This window comes from Clupea harengus, chromosome 4 (assembly GCF_900700415.2).
Source record: "Clupea harengus chromosome 4, Ch_v2.0.2, whole genome shotgun sequence".
Lineage (NCBI taxonomy): Eukaryota > Metazoa > Chordata > Actinopteri > Clupeiformes > Clupeidae > Clupea > Clupea harengus.
In genome coordinates this window covers 7,521,197-7,535,143 of record NC_045155.1, presented here as the reverse complement: position 1 = coordinate 7,535,143, position 13,947 = coordinate 7,521,197, and the positions used below count along the sequence as shown (strand labels likewise).

Genomic DNA, 13,947 nt, shown 5'->3' with positions numbered 1-13,947 from the left:
TTGCACAAAATAGCCCACTCTTCAATTTACGTGGTCAGCTACAACAGTAGAATATCGTGACAATGAAAATGCTGCTATTCTGCTGTCTATAGGATATAGTTACACAATGCAGAATGGTGTGAAAGTAAGTACAACGAATTATGATTCCTTTCCCTACACAGTCTATCTTATGTTATAGATGCTTCTTTATAAGGCTACTAGATACAATTTTCACAACTTGCAAGCTTAGAACGTCCTCTCCTGGATTGATAAATTCATTGCAATGGGTCGTATCTTCATTTAGTCCATCACGCGTCCTCTCTCAGGATCATATCAGAAGTCGCCTATGCCCGGCATAATCACATTTTAACCACAATATGCAGTTGATTGATTGCTTAATAATTGGAGGCAGGTCGTCCCCAGTCACTGTGGGACTGCATGAGATGGGAATCAAATAATTTCACGATTCTACTAAACATTAGAACTTATATAGTTTCATAGTTAAATACCTCTTATTTCCTATTTTATTCTTAGCTATTGCATACAAGAAAATCCAGGCCCAAAATACGAAGAAATACTCATCATGTATTTTTTATAATCGTTTCTCTTTTAATGAATACACATTCAAACAAAAATATTCCACGTGTCTATAAACTGATGTTCTCAACGTCACAGACTCTGTTTTAAAAATTGATATCAAATGTTATCTTCAAAGAACCAAAAGGCATGTTTTTGGAGGTAAAGATCTGGGTTTTTTTTGTCAGTTTTTTTTCCAAACAGACATGAATTACAGTATTTGATAACTCTTATCTCCAATTCATTAAATAAAAATCACACAATTTTTCTTAATGTATTTACACAAATTTCACAAACATGTACATGTATACATTGACTATCACGAAAGAAAATTATACTGTATAATTCATCATGTTTTGTATTAGAACACTTAGGCACTTTCATCCTTTGTTGTGAGAACAGAAACAGCAGTTCTGAGGCCATGTAATGTAGGATTGCTTTTAGCTGTTAGTTTTTGAGGCAGTTACCATTGGTCGTCTGAATTTAACACATGAATGGTCAGTGCAGCACCTTTCCTAGGAGATGATTCAGTAGTTTTGGAGTGTTTTGAACTGTAGACGAGCTGTGCAGGGATCAGGCTGTTTATTGACAGGTGTTGTAGATCTGAATCTGCTTGTTGATGTCATTCAAGATGGCCTTCATTTTATCCTCCAGTCCGTCCAGCTGCCGGGCTTTACCTTCTAAAGTTTTCTGATTTTCCTCATAGTCTTTCTCAAGCTCTGTAGTTACACACAATACAAATATTGTTTAGGATTGTAGCTGTATTTCTGTGAGAAAACATTGCTATTGCTGGCAAAAAAATAACCACAGAATCAGTATTGTCGTCAAAGAAAGCATGGTTCGGATCTTTGTAATACCCCCTTCCTACCACAAGGGGGAAATATCATCCTGCTTAAATTCAGTAAATGGATGCAATGTAATGTAGGTACGTATCTCTTGCTTTGGATTGATGAATGGTCAGGATACTATAAGCCATCAGTTAAAATCACCTTAAAACATTGTTCTAAACAATTTCAGAACTTCACCTGTTTTTATGCAATTTCAATCTCATTTTGCTCACCTGCTATCTGGACCTCCCACGACCTTTAACCCCTCCACTCACCTGCCAATCTCTGAAGCTTGTTCTGGGCATCCCTCAGCAGCTCCTTGGCCTCGTCTCTCAGACGCTCTGCCTTCTTCTTGGCATCTTGCACTTTTTTGGCTTTCGTGTCCACCAAATCCTGTACTGTGCGATACTTATCAGTCAGCTCTCCGTCCAGAATCTGAAAAACACATAGATGATGGACAGTTAGCAACACATACAGGAACTGCAGTGGCTCATCACAATCAGGGAATATCAACAGTCTAGACGTATGCATATATGGAACCACCATATCCCAGTTAGAGCTCTTGGGTTGTTCACACTTGCATCATTCTCATGCTATTCCGCTGATGTAAATGCCATAGGCCTTATTCCATTTCCCAACTCGTAGCCAACAATGGTAACTTCTTTGTCAGTTTCACTGTAGTCATCAGGAGGAGGATTTACATGTACACTAGTGCTCACTCCTATGACTGGACAAATAGCGGATGTTACACATCTCTGTATAAGGGTTGCCTGTAACAGACAGTGACACTTGCCTGTTTGGCCTCGTTGGCTTTGTCTCGTGCCATGGTTGCCGTCTCTTCTGCTCGAGCTGCATCCATGCTGTTGGTGGCACGTTTGGCTTTCAGGGCATCGATCTCCTGGCTTAAGGTACCCAGCCTGTCCATGGCTTCATTCAGGTCCTGCTCACTGGCAGTCGTCTCAGACTGGATCTAAAGACACAGATGTTCAGGGGCATGTAGATGAATATCACTTTAAGCCCATCAAATGTTTCTTTTTGGCCAGAATGCATGTAATAAATACACACAAATAATTTGTAATACAACAAAATAAAAAAAAACTAGAATAGCGAATTACTTCAATAATATTGTAATTTCCCCTTCAGTTTTCACAAGCGTTTTGTTTGTTCTGTCTACCATCTCCAAATCTGTGGCTGTGAAGGCTTACCTGAGCGAGCCAGTTCTCAGTGATTCCAATATCATCCTTGGCTTTTTTAATGGCCTTCTCTGCAGTGGCCTGGGCCTTGCGGGCATCCTCCAGTGCCTTCTTCACTGTATCTGCTGCATTCTTCGCCCCCTCTGCTCGGTTCCTGTGTTGTGTAAAGATATAAAAGAGTGTGAGGGTGAGTCTTATTAAAAGGGCGAATTGCCAAAGCCTGTAGGACTGAACAGACTGCTAAAAAGGATAAGAAGACTCCCAAAGGATTTCCAAAAGAGGGTAGAAAAACAGCACTACAGCACAAAGCACAGCACAAAGAAAGAAACATGCGGTCCACCAATGATCTAAACTCAATAGGATTCAGCCTAAAGGAAGCCCTGAGGCCAGTCATAAGTTACCTGACTCTCTTGGCGTTCTGAAGCAGCTGCTGAGCCTTCCGCACGTCGTCCTGCGTTTGTTCCAGAATAGCATCCACGTTGGACAGGCTCCTGACACGGTCCTTGATCTCCTCGGCCAAGTGGCGGATCTGCTGAGGGGAGGCTGGGATGGACAGCTCCAGGACACGATTGGCCACCATCTCAATGCTGTCGGGGTCAGCACCTTCCTCTGTGAAAACCACAAATGTTCCCTTTACCACTAAGCACAGTTAAAACCTCATCAGTTGATGAGACAAAAGGCAGTGCATTTGTTTCAGTGTATTGGTCATGCTATGCCCACGTTTAAAGTGCCATAAATTGAGATAGAGTCGTGAGGCAGTAAAATGTGTCGCTTTGTGTCACGTTTATGTTCTGTGGTGTTATTTGCTATCATGTTTTGTTGCATTGGATGGTTGGATTGAACTCACGCGTCAGGAAGTCACGGATTTGCTTGATGAGGTCGCGGAGGTCGTTGTTGGAGCGTTCCACCTTGTTCTTGGTGTCGTTGGCTTTCTCCAGTGCTGCCTTGGCTTTGTCCTTTGCCTCCTCGGCCTTTGACTTAGCATCTGCCACCTGAAAACCACACCAACCAAAGATGAGGACCGCAGAGTTGAGGAAAAAAAGCTATGGAAAAGAGCTAAGAGGCTGGATAACGTCACTCTGTGAAAAGTGAAGAGGCAGCAGCGTTAGATTTAAGAAAGTGATTCCGACACAGGGTGAAGATGTGGCTCTCCGCAGTCCTGCTGTCTGCTGCTAGTCCCCTTTCTCACCTTCTGGAAGAGGCCTTCCACCTCTGCCATAGCTCGGTTCAGCTCTTTGTCGGCATGTTTGGATTTGTCCAGAGCACCGTCAGCCTTGGCCACGGCACCGTTGCAGTTTAAGCCACCGCAGTGCCGCTTCCCGTTGTCGTCACGGCAGCCAGCTCCACCGCACGGACTCTCTTCACAAGGGGCATCACCAGGTGCACCACAGACCTGGTCAATAGAGGAAGACAGGTGAGGCCCACACAGGAGTTATGAAGCAGTTTGTCACCTAGACAGAAACTCTCAACCCTTTCACCTAAGCAATATAACTCCTAACTTTAACAGAGAAGTTTAACAGTCTAACAGAGAATTACATTTAATTAAATTAAAAGTAATGATTAAAAGTGGTTTACTATATGGGTATGTTTTATGCTGAAGCAAGAAACATAACAGGACTATAACATCCAGGACATGAATCACTCAGTGGTATGAAGTGGTATGAAGAAAGTCTGACCTTCTCATTCAGCTTCTTCATGTCCAGGTTCTGTGCCTTGGCATTGAGGTCCAGTAGGGCTCGCTTGTTGGCAGCGTTCTTGCGGTTAAAGTCATCTTTCTTATCAGCGATGAGTCGCTCAGTCTTGCGGCGAGTGGCAGCTGATTGGCTAACAGTGCTGGGAATGTTTGTGGTCGCCTGGTTGGCACGGCGCTCTGCATCTCGAGACTTGTTGTGGGAGCTGCGGATGCTGTCATATGCACCTGAGGAGGAAGACAGTGTGTCGATTTTTCTTTAGTACCAACCTGATTGTCTTCATCATGTTATAGGCTTTTGTACAAATATTTTCATAGACTTAATATATAATAATAGACTTAATCCATGAATCTATAGTATTCTGATTTCATTATTTTAAGCCTGGAGTATTTTAAGTAAGTTTAATTAAGTTATAGTTAAATGCAATGCAGTCTAACCAAGGAAGTTGGAGTTCTTGAGGATGTCCAACTGGCGGTTGTGGCCATCACAGGTCAGGTTGAGCGCCTTGGCCTCTCTCTCCAGGATGCTCAGCTCATTACTAGCTTTGTAGTTGTTGTCCTGAACATTGGTGAGGTCTCCCTCCAGACGATTCAGTGTGTCTGTGGTCTCACCAATGCGGGATCTGTGTGGATGAGACAGAAAATGAGCCCAGTGCAAAATAAAACTATAGTACATATATACGTATAGTAAAATATAGTGTACTTCTTTTGACCGGCATTTTCTATGATGCACAGGGCAATAAAAAGTGGTAAAGTCGTACTTAACATAACTTCACTGCCATGATAACATGATTTCAGATATTGTGTGTGAGTATCTGTATTTGTGGGTGTGCACTACAGTGTATGTGTATGTGACTGTGCCTATGCGTATTTCTATGTGTAAACATGTAAATGGATGACATTTACACAGTGCAATTATTTACACTTTGTAATATGTTTATTTCCACTTGGTTGGACTTTTTGGGTGTATGTATTTTCAAGAAGAGCATCTTCTCATCCTCGTTCCATCCTACCTCAGATCCTCGATCATGCCCATCAGGGTGGTGACGGCCTCTGCTGTGGCGTTCCGGGCGTTGACGATACCCCGTGCCTGAGCAAGCTTCTCCTCAAGCTCCCGGAACCTTTTCTCGTACGGTCCAGTCAAGCCAGTCGTCTGGATTTCTCGGGCCCGTTCTGCGAGGGATTTAGTTCTGGTTGCCAGGTCCTGAACAATGCGGTCCCAATCCCCAAAGCACTGGTGGCAGGGCTGGCAGTTGGGGAAGGTGCCAGAGAAACCGCGGGCACACTGGTCACAGCGCACCCCCGATACTCCCTGCTGGCACACGCAGTGGCCTGTCATCCGGTTACACTGAGACGTCTCAATGCCACGGGTGTCACAGTCACAAGCTGTGGGGTAGAGGGTAATTACAGATCAAGGATGAGAACAGGTCAGTGATTACAAGTCAATGATGAGAACAGGTCAGTGATTACAGATCCCTGCTGTGGAGCACTGGGGTAGTGGCGGTTAAAGTAGCGTAGCGTAGCTATGGACCGTAGTGTTAAACTGATAGAGTATGCAGCCGCAGCACTCAAAAGCTCACCTCTGCACTGAACACTAGGATCGCCCCAGAAGTTCTCCTGGCAGTCACGGCAGGTCTTTCCACCAAAACCTGCACGGCACTGACACTGGCCTGTGAACTACGACACAGAGGGCTCCAATATTAGTCACCAAACAGGTGCAGTATGGGATCATACGAGTCAAAAGTAAACCAAACATATTGAAACACACTGAAACAAGCATGCACATGCACCCAGACAAATATGGAGGCCTTCACCCACCCCTAAATACATTCACACACAGGTCACAATTGGTTGCAGTTCAGTCAACAGAACATAAGAGAGTATGATGGTAGTCTGTGCTGTTGTCCTTCTACTGTGACATTCAAATGGAAGGCAGACACACCTCATTGCAGGCTGAGGCGTAGGCATTGTTGGGGTCACAGCCGCATGGGTCACAGCCTCGCCCGCTGGCCAGGTTCCATGAGTTGGGGGCACAGTGGTCGCAGGTGAGACCGCTCACGTTAGGCAGACACTGGCACTGGCCAGAGGTGCGTTGGCACACACAGTCTTCCTTCGCCGCACACTGGTTACGTGCCGTGCCCAGGAAGTTACAAGTACACTCTATAGAGATGGTAAATAATTAATTAACATGTTATTTAAATGAACAATTTGACATGTAAGTCAAGGCACTAATAAACATAAGTATTGACTGCACTAACTAACAAATAACTTTAGATCAAAGCATCTGCTCAGTGCCTGATCAAGCCAAAGATGAAGTTGATACTTCATATCCCTGCATAAGATAGCTGTAGACTTCTTCAAAGAGAAAGTAGATCATTTTAACTTACTTCTGCAATTACGCCGAGAGGCGTCACCATAGTGACCGCTCTTGCACACGCCACAGTCGGGCCCCTCTGTGTTGTAGAGACACTTCCTGCACTCTCCCGTCCGCTGGTCACATGACGTGGGGTCTGACAGGTCGAGGTTGTTGTTACAGCGACACGGCTGGCACCGCCCCCCTGGCTGAGAGGGGTTGCCATAGTACCCGGGGGCACACTCCTCACAGCGAGCGCCTGGCAGGCACAGGAGGGAATGACAGGTCAACCAGAGGTGAAAAATCAACAGACATACTGTGGAGGACTGTGAGTAGTTGTACGTCAAGAAGAACAGACAGTGGCGATTAGAAGGGATTTTAGGGACGCTGGGTTTCATAGACACTTGTAGTTGTGGTAAACCAGACAAAAACAACAGACAACCACCAGCACTTCTCCTCTGACTGTAAAGGTAAAGCCTTGGCAGCCTCACAGCATCTGGAGATTACATAATTTGACGTATGCCTTTATGGACAACAAAACTCAGATGACGCCTCTGTTCCATTTCACTAAACACATGTCTGCTGGATGCTTTGCACAGAAGGTAAAAGCATTCGAGACATTTCCAGCGACGGTCAGTGTGATAAATCTCCACCAGCTAACAACCTCGCTCGAACCTCGTTGATTGATTTAAAACGTCTGCCATACAGGTCTGCTTGATGCCCCTCAGAATGGTTCTTGCAGCTCACTAGCAGTTTCTGAAAAATAGAGACCCTGACATTCTATGAACAAATCTTGGTACCATAAACGCAAATGTAAGAATGCATCTGTCAAACTACGTTATTCCAAATAAGTCTAGCCAGACCAAACAGCCATAATCCTGTCTTCTGACATCTGGAGTTAAAAAAAAAAACAGAGGAATGTGGCCAGATTATGATTAAGTGAAGGCCATGTCCCAGCTTATTAGCGAAACACTCCCCAGGACGGATTAGACTCATCGTGGGACTTGGCAGTGAAAGTGAAGTCTTGGCTTTCTCACAGACGAGAGACGTATTCCTGAAAAATTTGGAAGAGAGAAACAAGGAGAACATTCTTGGCCTGTTTTCCCTGTGCTGACGGTTGAAGTCAGGGTGGGGGTGGCATGGGATGGGAGAGGAAGAGGAGGAGGAGGGGGAGAAGGGCAGAGTAATAGTGGAGGTAGAAGAGGGATGAAGGGTGTTGAGGTTTGGGCTTGACAGAGACCCTGCAGCTGCTGTTTTGAACACTTCTGGTCTTCTTAACCGCATTCCTCACTTGCTGTAGAGCAGCAAGAACCCTGTCAGAGTATAGAGCAACTGCTTGGTGTAGGGCTGGGGAGAAAATTCCATTTACTTTTTTACATATTTTTTGTTATGTATTTGTGTGATTAGTATTTGGATAATTTGAATACCAATTATAAATGTATCATTCTTTGATTACATTATTTGATTAAATTAATTTCTTTTAACTTGGAGGAGGTCAGAATCTAATCATAGCGAAGAATCATAAGGTCATCCCAATTGTGACCCAAGATTCTTGATTAAAGTGAATCACATAGTTCCTGGTAATTCTCCATTGTAGGCCCAAGATTCTCTGTGTGTGTGTCCATACTGAAATCACAGAACTTGTTAAATTACTGCTACTTGTGTACTTGTGTCAAACTAGAGAGAGAACATTTCACATCATGTCCAAATGCAAGGCCACTGGAAACATACAATACAAGTTTCCTTACTCTTTCCTTCTCATTTAGTGTGTGAACCTCTCTGGTCACACAAGGTCATGAGTCGCCCCTCTCGAGGAGGGGGAGGGTGCTCCTTTGAGCTGAGGGTTTGGCTGAAATGGAGGGCAACCTGGTGGACCAAATGCAATCCTGAGATGGCTGACCATCAAAGGGAGGCTGAGTAACCTCCTGATGAGAAGCAGCATGACGCCCGCTATCCTCCAGTGATCAGCATCGGAGTGGAGGAAAACTGGCATCACTGTTTAAATACCACCAAGAATAGCAAATGTTTTTTCCAAGGATGTGTCAATGTAGCCTCTGTTTACCTTGACACAGACTTGCAAGATGCCCGTTGGAGCAAAATTATGCTTGCAATACATCCACTCTATTTCTATGGTCAGGTGACACATTGATGACTTAGCTAAGTGACCAACAGGTGCTCAGAGTTGATAGTGTCACACACAAACAGTGGCTGACTAAGTGACTAAGTATGACTCTCACAATCAAACAGGGGGCTCAAAAGTGATCCAGGTGTAGTGGGCTAGAGGTCTGTGTAGTGATGTGGGACATTACTGTATCCAGAGGGTGGGTATTGTGGACACTGGGGGGGGGGGGGCGCAGCACCATAGGAGGAGGGTGGGGGTGCTGAAGCCATGCGAGAGCTTGGACATGAAGGGGAAGGAGGGAGGAAGGGGTTGGGGTTGGTAGTGGTTCACTGTTACTCACGCTTGAGGATGGTGCCTTCAGAGCGCTTAACAATACCTATATCCAGTTGTCAGGGAGGGAGGGGGAGACAACAACAATAAAGCACTTCATAACCATCCAGTAAACAGGAGCTCAACTCCAAAGTCGTTTTTGACTGGTGAAGTTCTGAACCGTGTACTGTAGGTACTGGTATGAACATTAGGCATGAGAGTTCAAGATTTCATCAAACACCTTCCAGAGGGACGTCTTTTTCTGGATAATGGAGTACAAGTGTCAAAGCAATATCTTGACCTGGATTATGAGGTACATGGTACATGTACATTACCTCTTCACCAAACAAAGTCATTCATTTTTGGGACAGTTCTAGTCCTCTGGACATGTTGGCAGTCTCACCTGTATACCCCTGGTTGCAGTTGCAGACCACCTGTCTACTGCGTGGGTCCTGGTGACAGGAAGCCGCGAAGTGGCGCCTGCTGTTGGGACCTTCTGGGCATGGGCAGGGGCGGCATTGGCTTCCTGAGCCAAGCGCGGGGTTGCCGTAGAAACCATTGGCACATCTGAAAGAAGTACGGCGCATGAAGCTATGCAATTTACAGCAAATTATACAGTACTAATAGTATTTTTGACAACTTAAACAGTGTCAGTGATAGTCAAGACATTCAATCACTTATTATTAGTAGATATTGCCTAGCGTGGGTCCGCCTGCTCACATTGGAGTTTTCACTGGTATCTCAAAATGAATCGATGGGCCACTCTGGAGGGCCCATCAATCAGCACCCAGTGACTGTGCGATGACATTGAAATGAAACATTTGTTTGAAATGTGTCAGTGATAGAGCTAGATAAAGTGACATACACACAGTAGTAGCAATGTTTGTTGCCTTACTGCCAGTGTGGTTTGGGAAAAGCCCAATACATCAGCTTGCACCAGGGAGTAGGAACGATAGCAATCCCATAGTGGTCAATGGCGACTGGTTAAAGGCTGATCCTATGGTTTCAAAATTAACCCAGAGTCTACGCCCATTAGGATGCAACGACTGGAAACAATCCCTAATGGAGCGAGGCCTATTCATTAAGGGAATTTGGGTCTGGTTATACCAGGATAGATATTGCCCTTACAGATTTAAAAGCGAGGGCAGTTGCACAGCTCTGAAGCCAGTGACCTTTCACCTTACCTTTCACAGTTGTCTCCGGCTGCATTGCCCTTGCAGTTGAGGCAGGCGCCCGTCTTCTGGTGGCAATCCTCGGCCAGCCCGCTGCACTGGCACGACTTGCAGTTGGGGAAGCCCCAGTGCCCGGGCTGGCACCCGTCACACATGGGCCCGAAGGCGCCGGTGCGGCACGAACACTTGCCTGTGATCCGGTCGCAGAAGCGTGTCTGGGAGCCCTCGGCATTGCACTCACACACTGAGCAGAGAGAGGACGGCAAGAGGGGGACGGGAGGAGGAAGACGGGAGGAGGAAGACCGGGGAAGAGGGAAACCGGCATGAGAGAGAGGGGAAAAGAACATTTAGAGAGAATAAGGCACACTGATAAAGTAAATGAATCGTCATAATCAAAAAATTACAATTATGCACACCAATGAAAATCCAGTAAAGCTTTAGTCAAGTATTCAAAGTTTCTTCCTGCAAATGCTTTTTTTATTCGAGCACATTTAAAACAAGACAACAGCAGCACAGCTAATCTTTGAAGGTAATTTAGATTAATTTCACACACACACACACAAACAAACACACACAGTGCTTGCATACATATAACTGAGTATGTCCTTCCAAAGAATCTGAACCCTGAAAGCAGACACCCATAAAAACTGGGCACAACCTAAGCACAGTCTGTAGGTTCAGCTGTCTTTCATACACACCTTTGCACCCAGAGGGCCCAAATCCATAGGTGCCAGGAGCACACTGGTCACAGCGGCGGCCAATCACGTTGGGCCTGCAGCGGCACTGACCTCCACGGGAGTCACACTCAAAATTCACTGACCCCTGAAGGTCACACTGGCACGCTACAGGCAGAGCAGAAAACAAAAAGCTAATTAAAAAAAAAGAAATGTAAACATTTTCAGAAATGTGTCATGAAATAAAGAATGTGTACATCGTGAGACCAGTAGCCTGGTTTCATTTTTTAGCCTATACTTACAGAGCTATGGCTGTACCTCAAGTCTGTCTCAGCTTTCCCTTCCCTCCTACACATCTCTCATCCCTACCTCCCCTCTCTCTCTCTCCATCCCCACTCCTTTCTCTCTTTCACTCCTACGCTCCCTTCCCATCTACCCTCTCTCCTCCCCAAGCATCTCGTCCTTCAGCTGCAACTCACGTAGAGCTCCGTCGTTGATGATGGCGGACATGCTGGTGATGAGTTTGGCACACACGTCGCTGATCTGGGGCCGGGTTACGCCCTTGCCGGTGTCATGGCAACGGTAGCGCTCGTAGCTCTGCTTCCTGGCGATGGAAGCCGGGTCGCCTGCGATGAACATCTCCAAGGCGGAGTAGCGAGGGAGCAACACAATCTAGGGAGGAGAGGAGACGAGAGCAGAGAAGAACAAAGAGTAATGAGGAGAGATTGAAATGTATGGGAGGATTGTAAAGTGAATTACAGAGGAGGAGGAAGGAAAAGGAGAGAGGATGCATCCGGTCATGGTTTGATTCAACTGGTGAAGAACACTTCCTATTTGCACTCATCAATTCCACTTCCTGTTTCAAAGGGCTGCCCCAATTACCAAAACTACATGGGAGAAAATAAACACTGAAGTGGAGTTTTACTCTCTGGACTGGCCCGTTTCATTAAAACAAGGACACCACTGTATGGACGAGAGAGAAAATGGCAGATGTACGAGCAGTAAAGCCAGATGTCTGCAGAACACTCACAGAGTCCACCAGTATGCTGGGGTTAGCCACGCTGGAGATGCTGTTGCGGTCGGAGTAGCGGCTGAAGTCCAGACGCATGGTGTAGGTCACTCCTTTCTCAAGGCAAATGGGCTGGGACAGGACCAGATATCTGGGGAACAGGCAGAGAGCCAAAATGCCACTGAGACCAAAATAACATGCAAGCAAAACAAATAGGACATGAATGTAATGTAGGACATGAATTGTGCAGGAATTATAAGGAAGATGGATTGTACATGAATGTGTCTATGTGTATGTGTATGTGTATGTGTGTGTGTGTGTGTGTGTGTGTGTGTGTGTGTGAGAGAGTGTGTGTGTTAACCCAAACCTGGATCCAGCAGGCAAGGATACTGTGAGCAGGTCGTCTGCAGGGATGGTGTTCCCACAGGGGCTACTGGTGGGGATGGGCCCCGGTCGCACCACTGTCACACGGACCTCCTCCCAGTCCCGTGGCAACTGAGTGGAGCATGAAAACAGTTACACATATGCATACCAACTTCTCTTCTTCTGTCTCCCCTCTTCTCTCTCTCCATTCCTTCTGTCTGTCTCTCTCGCCTCCTCTCAAGGTCGTTCTTTCTATCCCTCCGCCTCACTGACTTTCTGTTTCCCTCCCCTATTCTCTCTGTTATTTATTAACAGCACTTGAAATTAACAGGTCAAGGAAAATATGACCCATCACCCCAGCAGTTAAAGGAATACAGAGAAGAGCTGTTTTCATAGTGTTATTGGCTAACAAGCTAACTATAGATATGACCCATCACCCCAGCAGATCTGTTTTCATAGTGTTGTAGACTAAAGACCTAAAGAACCTTTCACAAACTAACTACAGATGTGGTTTTACCTGGAGCTCGTAGCGAATAAGTAGGTCGTACTCCAGTGAGTAGGGGATGTTGCTGATGGTGAACTCCAGGCTGCTGCCCTCAGGCACGCGAGCAAAACCAGTACCGGTCCAGGAAGCTGAGCGGCCCTCCTGAAGATCCCGCTCTTCCACACTGCAGCCCTGGAAACACGCACACACATGTGCATACACACACACAGAGAGAGAGACAGAGAGAGAGAGAGAGAGAGAGAGAAACACACATTCCATTTACTTCCTATTCCATTTGAAGCATCTGGATTGTAAAATAATTGAGACAGATGATTCCAGTGATTTGGATTGTGCTAGAATTTCGATTGGATTGTGAACAGAATGTAGATAGCCACACAGATTACATGTCCATACACCTCGACTAGATGTGCTAACCTGGAATCAGTTTGGTCTTATCTTTATTCTTAGTGCTGCATACAGTGCATACAGTTCTCTTAGTCCAGGACCAGCACCTTCACATCTCCACAGTCCTCACCTGGCCCAGTTTGGCTAGCTCAGCCTCGTAGGTGTAGTAGTCCAGAGCCATGAAGAAGAAGCCAGCCTCCACCTGGTTACACTGGCGGGCCATCATGTGGCTACGGCAACGACACTGCCCCGTCTCCATGGTGCACCTGGGAATGAGGAAGAGAAAGAGAATCTTTATATTCTAATCTTTAATCTTTAATCTAATCTTTATTCAGTTCAATAAAACACACACTCTCCACATACACATATGAACTTAATCACATTTATACAGTTATTTCCCTATATGTAAACATAATGACACAGACTCTAGATCTAGCACCAGTAGTAATATTATCGAATCATAATATCACACTAGCTACCTCACTGGTTAGCCACTATCAGATTACCTATCCTTGATGCAGCTCACACTAGATGCTGACCTGGTAATCATTTTAGGTTTCTGAAGTACGCAAGACGTTATGTGTAAATAACAACATTATCTAACTATAGCATCACACAGTGGGCCTCACTGGTTGTCTGTGGCTCCCCCTATGTCACAGTCGCAGGCCCGGCACCCATTCATGTCGTGGCTCAGGGCCCAATGCTCCGGCTGGAGGCAGAACAAACACACACACACATAGACACAGACACAGACACACACACACACAGAGAGAAAGAGAGAGAGAGAGAGA

The 13,947-nt window shown here is 45.7% G+C and overlaps 1 protein-coding gene across 2 annotated transcripts in view; it reads right to left on the bottom strand.

Moving 5' to 3' along the window:
- Positions 1 to 565: 565 nt before the first annotated feature.
- The window catches only part of lamb2 (laminin, beta 2 (laminin S)), a 37,420-nt gene continuing 24,038 nt past the window's right edge, over positions 566 to 13,947 (bottom strand). The window contains exons 13-35 of one of the 2 annotated variants that reach the window (XM_031565966.2): positions 13,786 to 13,865; positions 13,287 to 13,422; positions 12,785 to 12,943; positions 12,272 to 12,399; positions 11,926 to 12,055; positions 11,375 to 11,567; positions 10,920 to 11,063; positions 10,234 to 10,465; positions 9,453 to 9,616; positions 9,081 to 9,116; positions 6,653 to 6,877; positions 6,208 to 6,425; positions 5,846 to 5,942; positions 5,279 to 5,651; positions 4,704 to 4,888; positions 4,252 to 4,493; positions 3,765 to 3,968; positions 3,423 to 3,567; positions 2,977 to 3,184; positions 2,588 to 2,729; positions 2,176 to 2,352; positions 1,658 to 1,817; positions 566 to 1,274 (exon numbers count right to left, since the gene is read on the bottom strand). In XM_031565966.2, coding sequence (XP_031421826.1) covers positions 1,138 to 1,274; positions 1,658 to 1,817; positions 2,176 to 2,352; positions 2,588 to 2,729; positions 2,977 to 3,184; positions 3,423 to 3,567; positions 3,765 to 3,968; positions 4,252 to 4,493; positions 4,704 to 4,888; positions 5,279 to 5,651; positions 5,846 to 5,942; positions 6,208 to 6,425; positions 6,653 to 6,877; positions 9,081 to 9,116; positions 9,453 to 9,616; positions 10,234 to 10,465; positions 10,920 to 11,063; positions 11,375 to 11,567; positions 11,926 to 12,055; positions 12,272 to 12,399; positions 12,785 to 12,943; positions 13,287 to 13,422; positions 13,786 to 13,865 — 3,915 coding nt within the window. In that variant the 3' untranslated portion in view covers positions 566 to 1,137. The remainder of the gene's footprint in view (positions 1,275 to 1,657; positions 1,818 to 2,175; positions 2,353 to 2,587; positions 2,730 to 2,976; positions 3,185 to 3,422; positions 3,568 to 3,764; positions 3,969 to 4,251; positions 4,494 to 4,703; positions 4,889 to 5,278; positions 5,652 to 5,845; positions 5,943 to 6,207; positions 6,426 to 6,652; positions 6,878 to 9,080; positions 9,117 to 9,452; positions 9,617 to 10,233; positions 10,466 to 10,919; positions 11,064 to 11,374; positions 11,568 to 11,925; positions 12,056 to 12,271; positions 12,400 to 12,784; positions 12,944 to 13,286; positions 13,423 to 13,785; positions 13,866 to 13,947) is intronic. The other variant, XM_012830750.3, reaches the window with a different exon arrangement.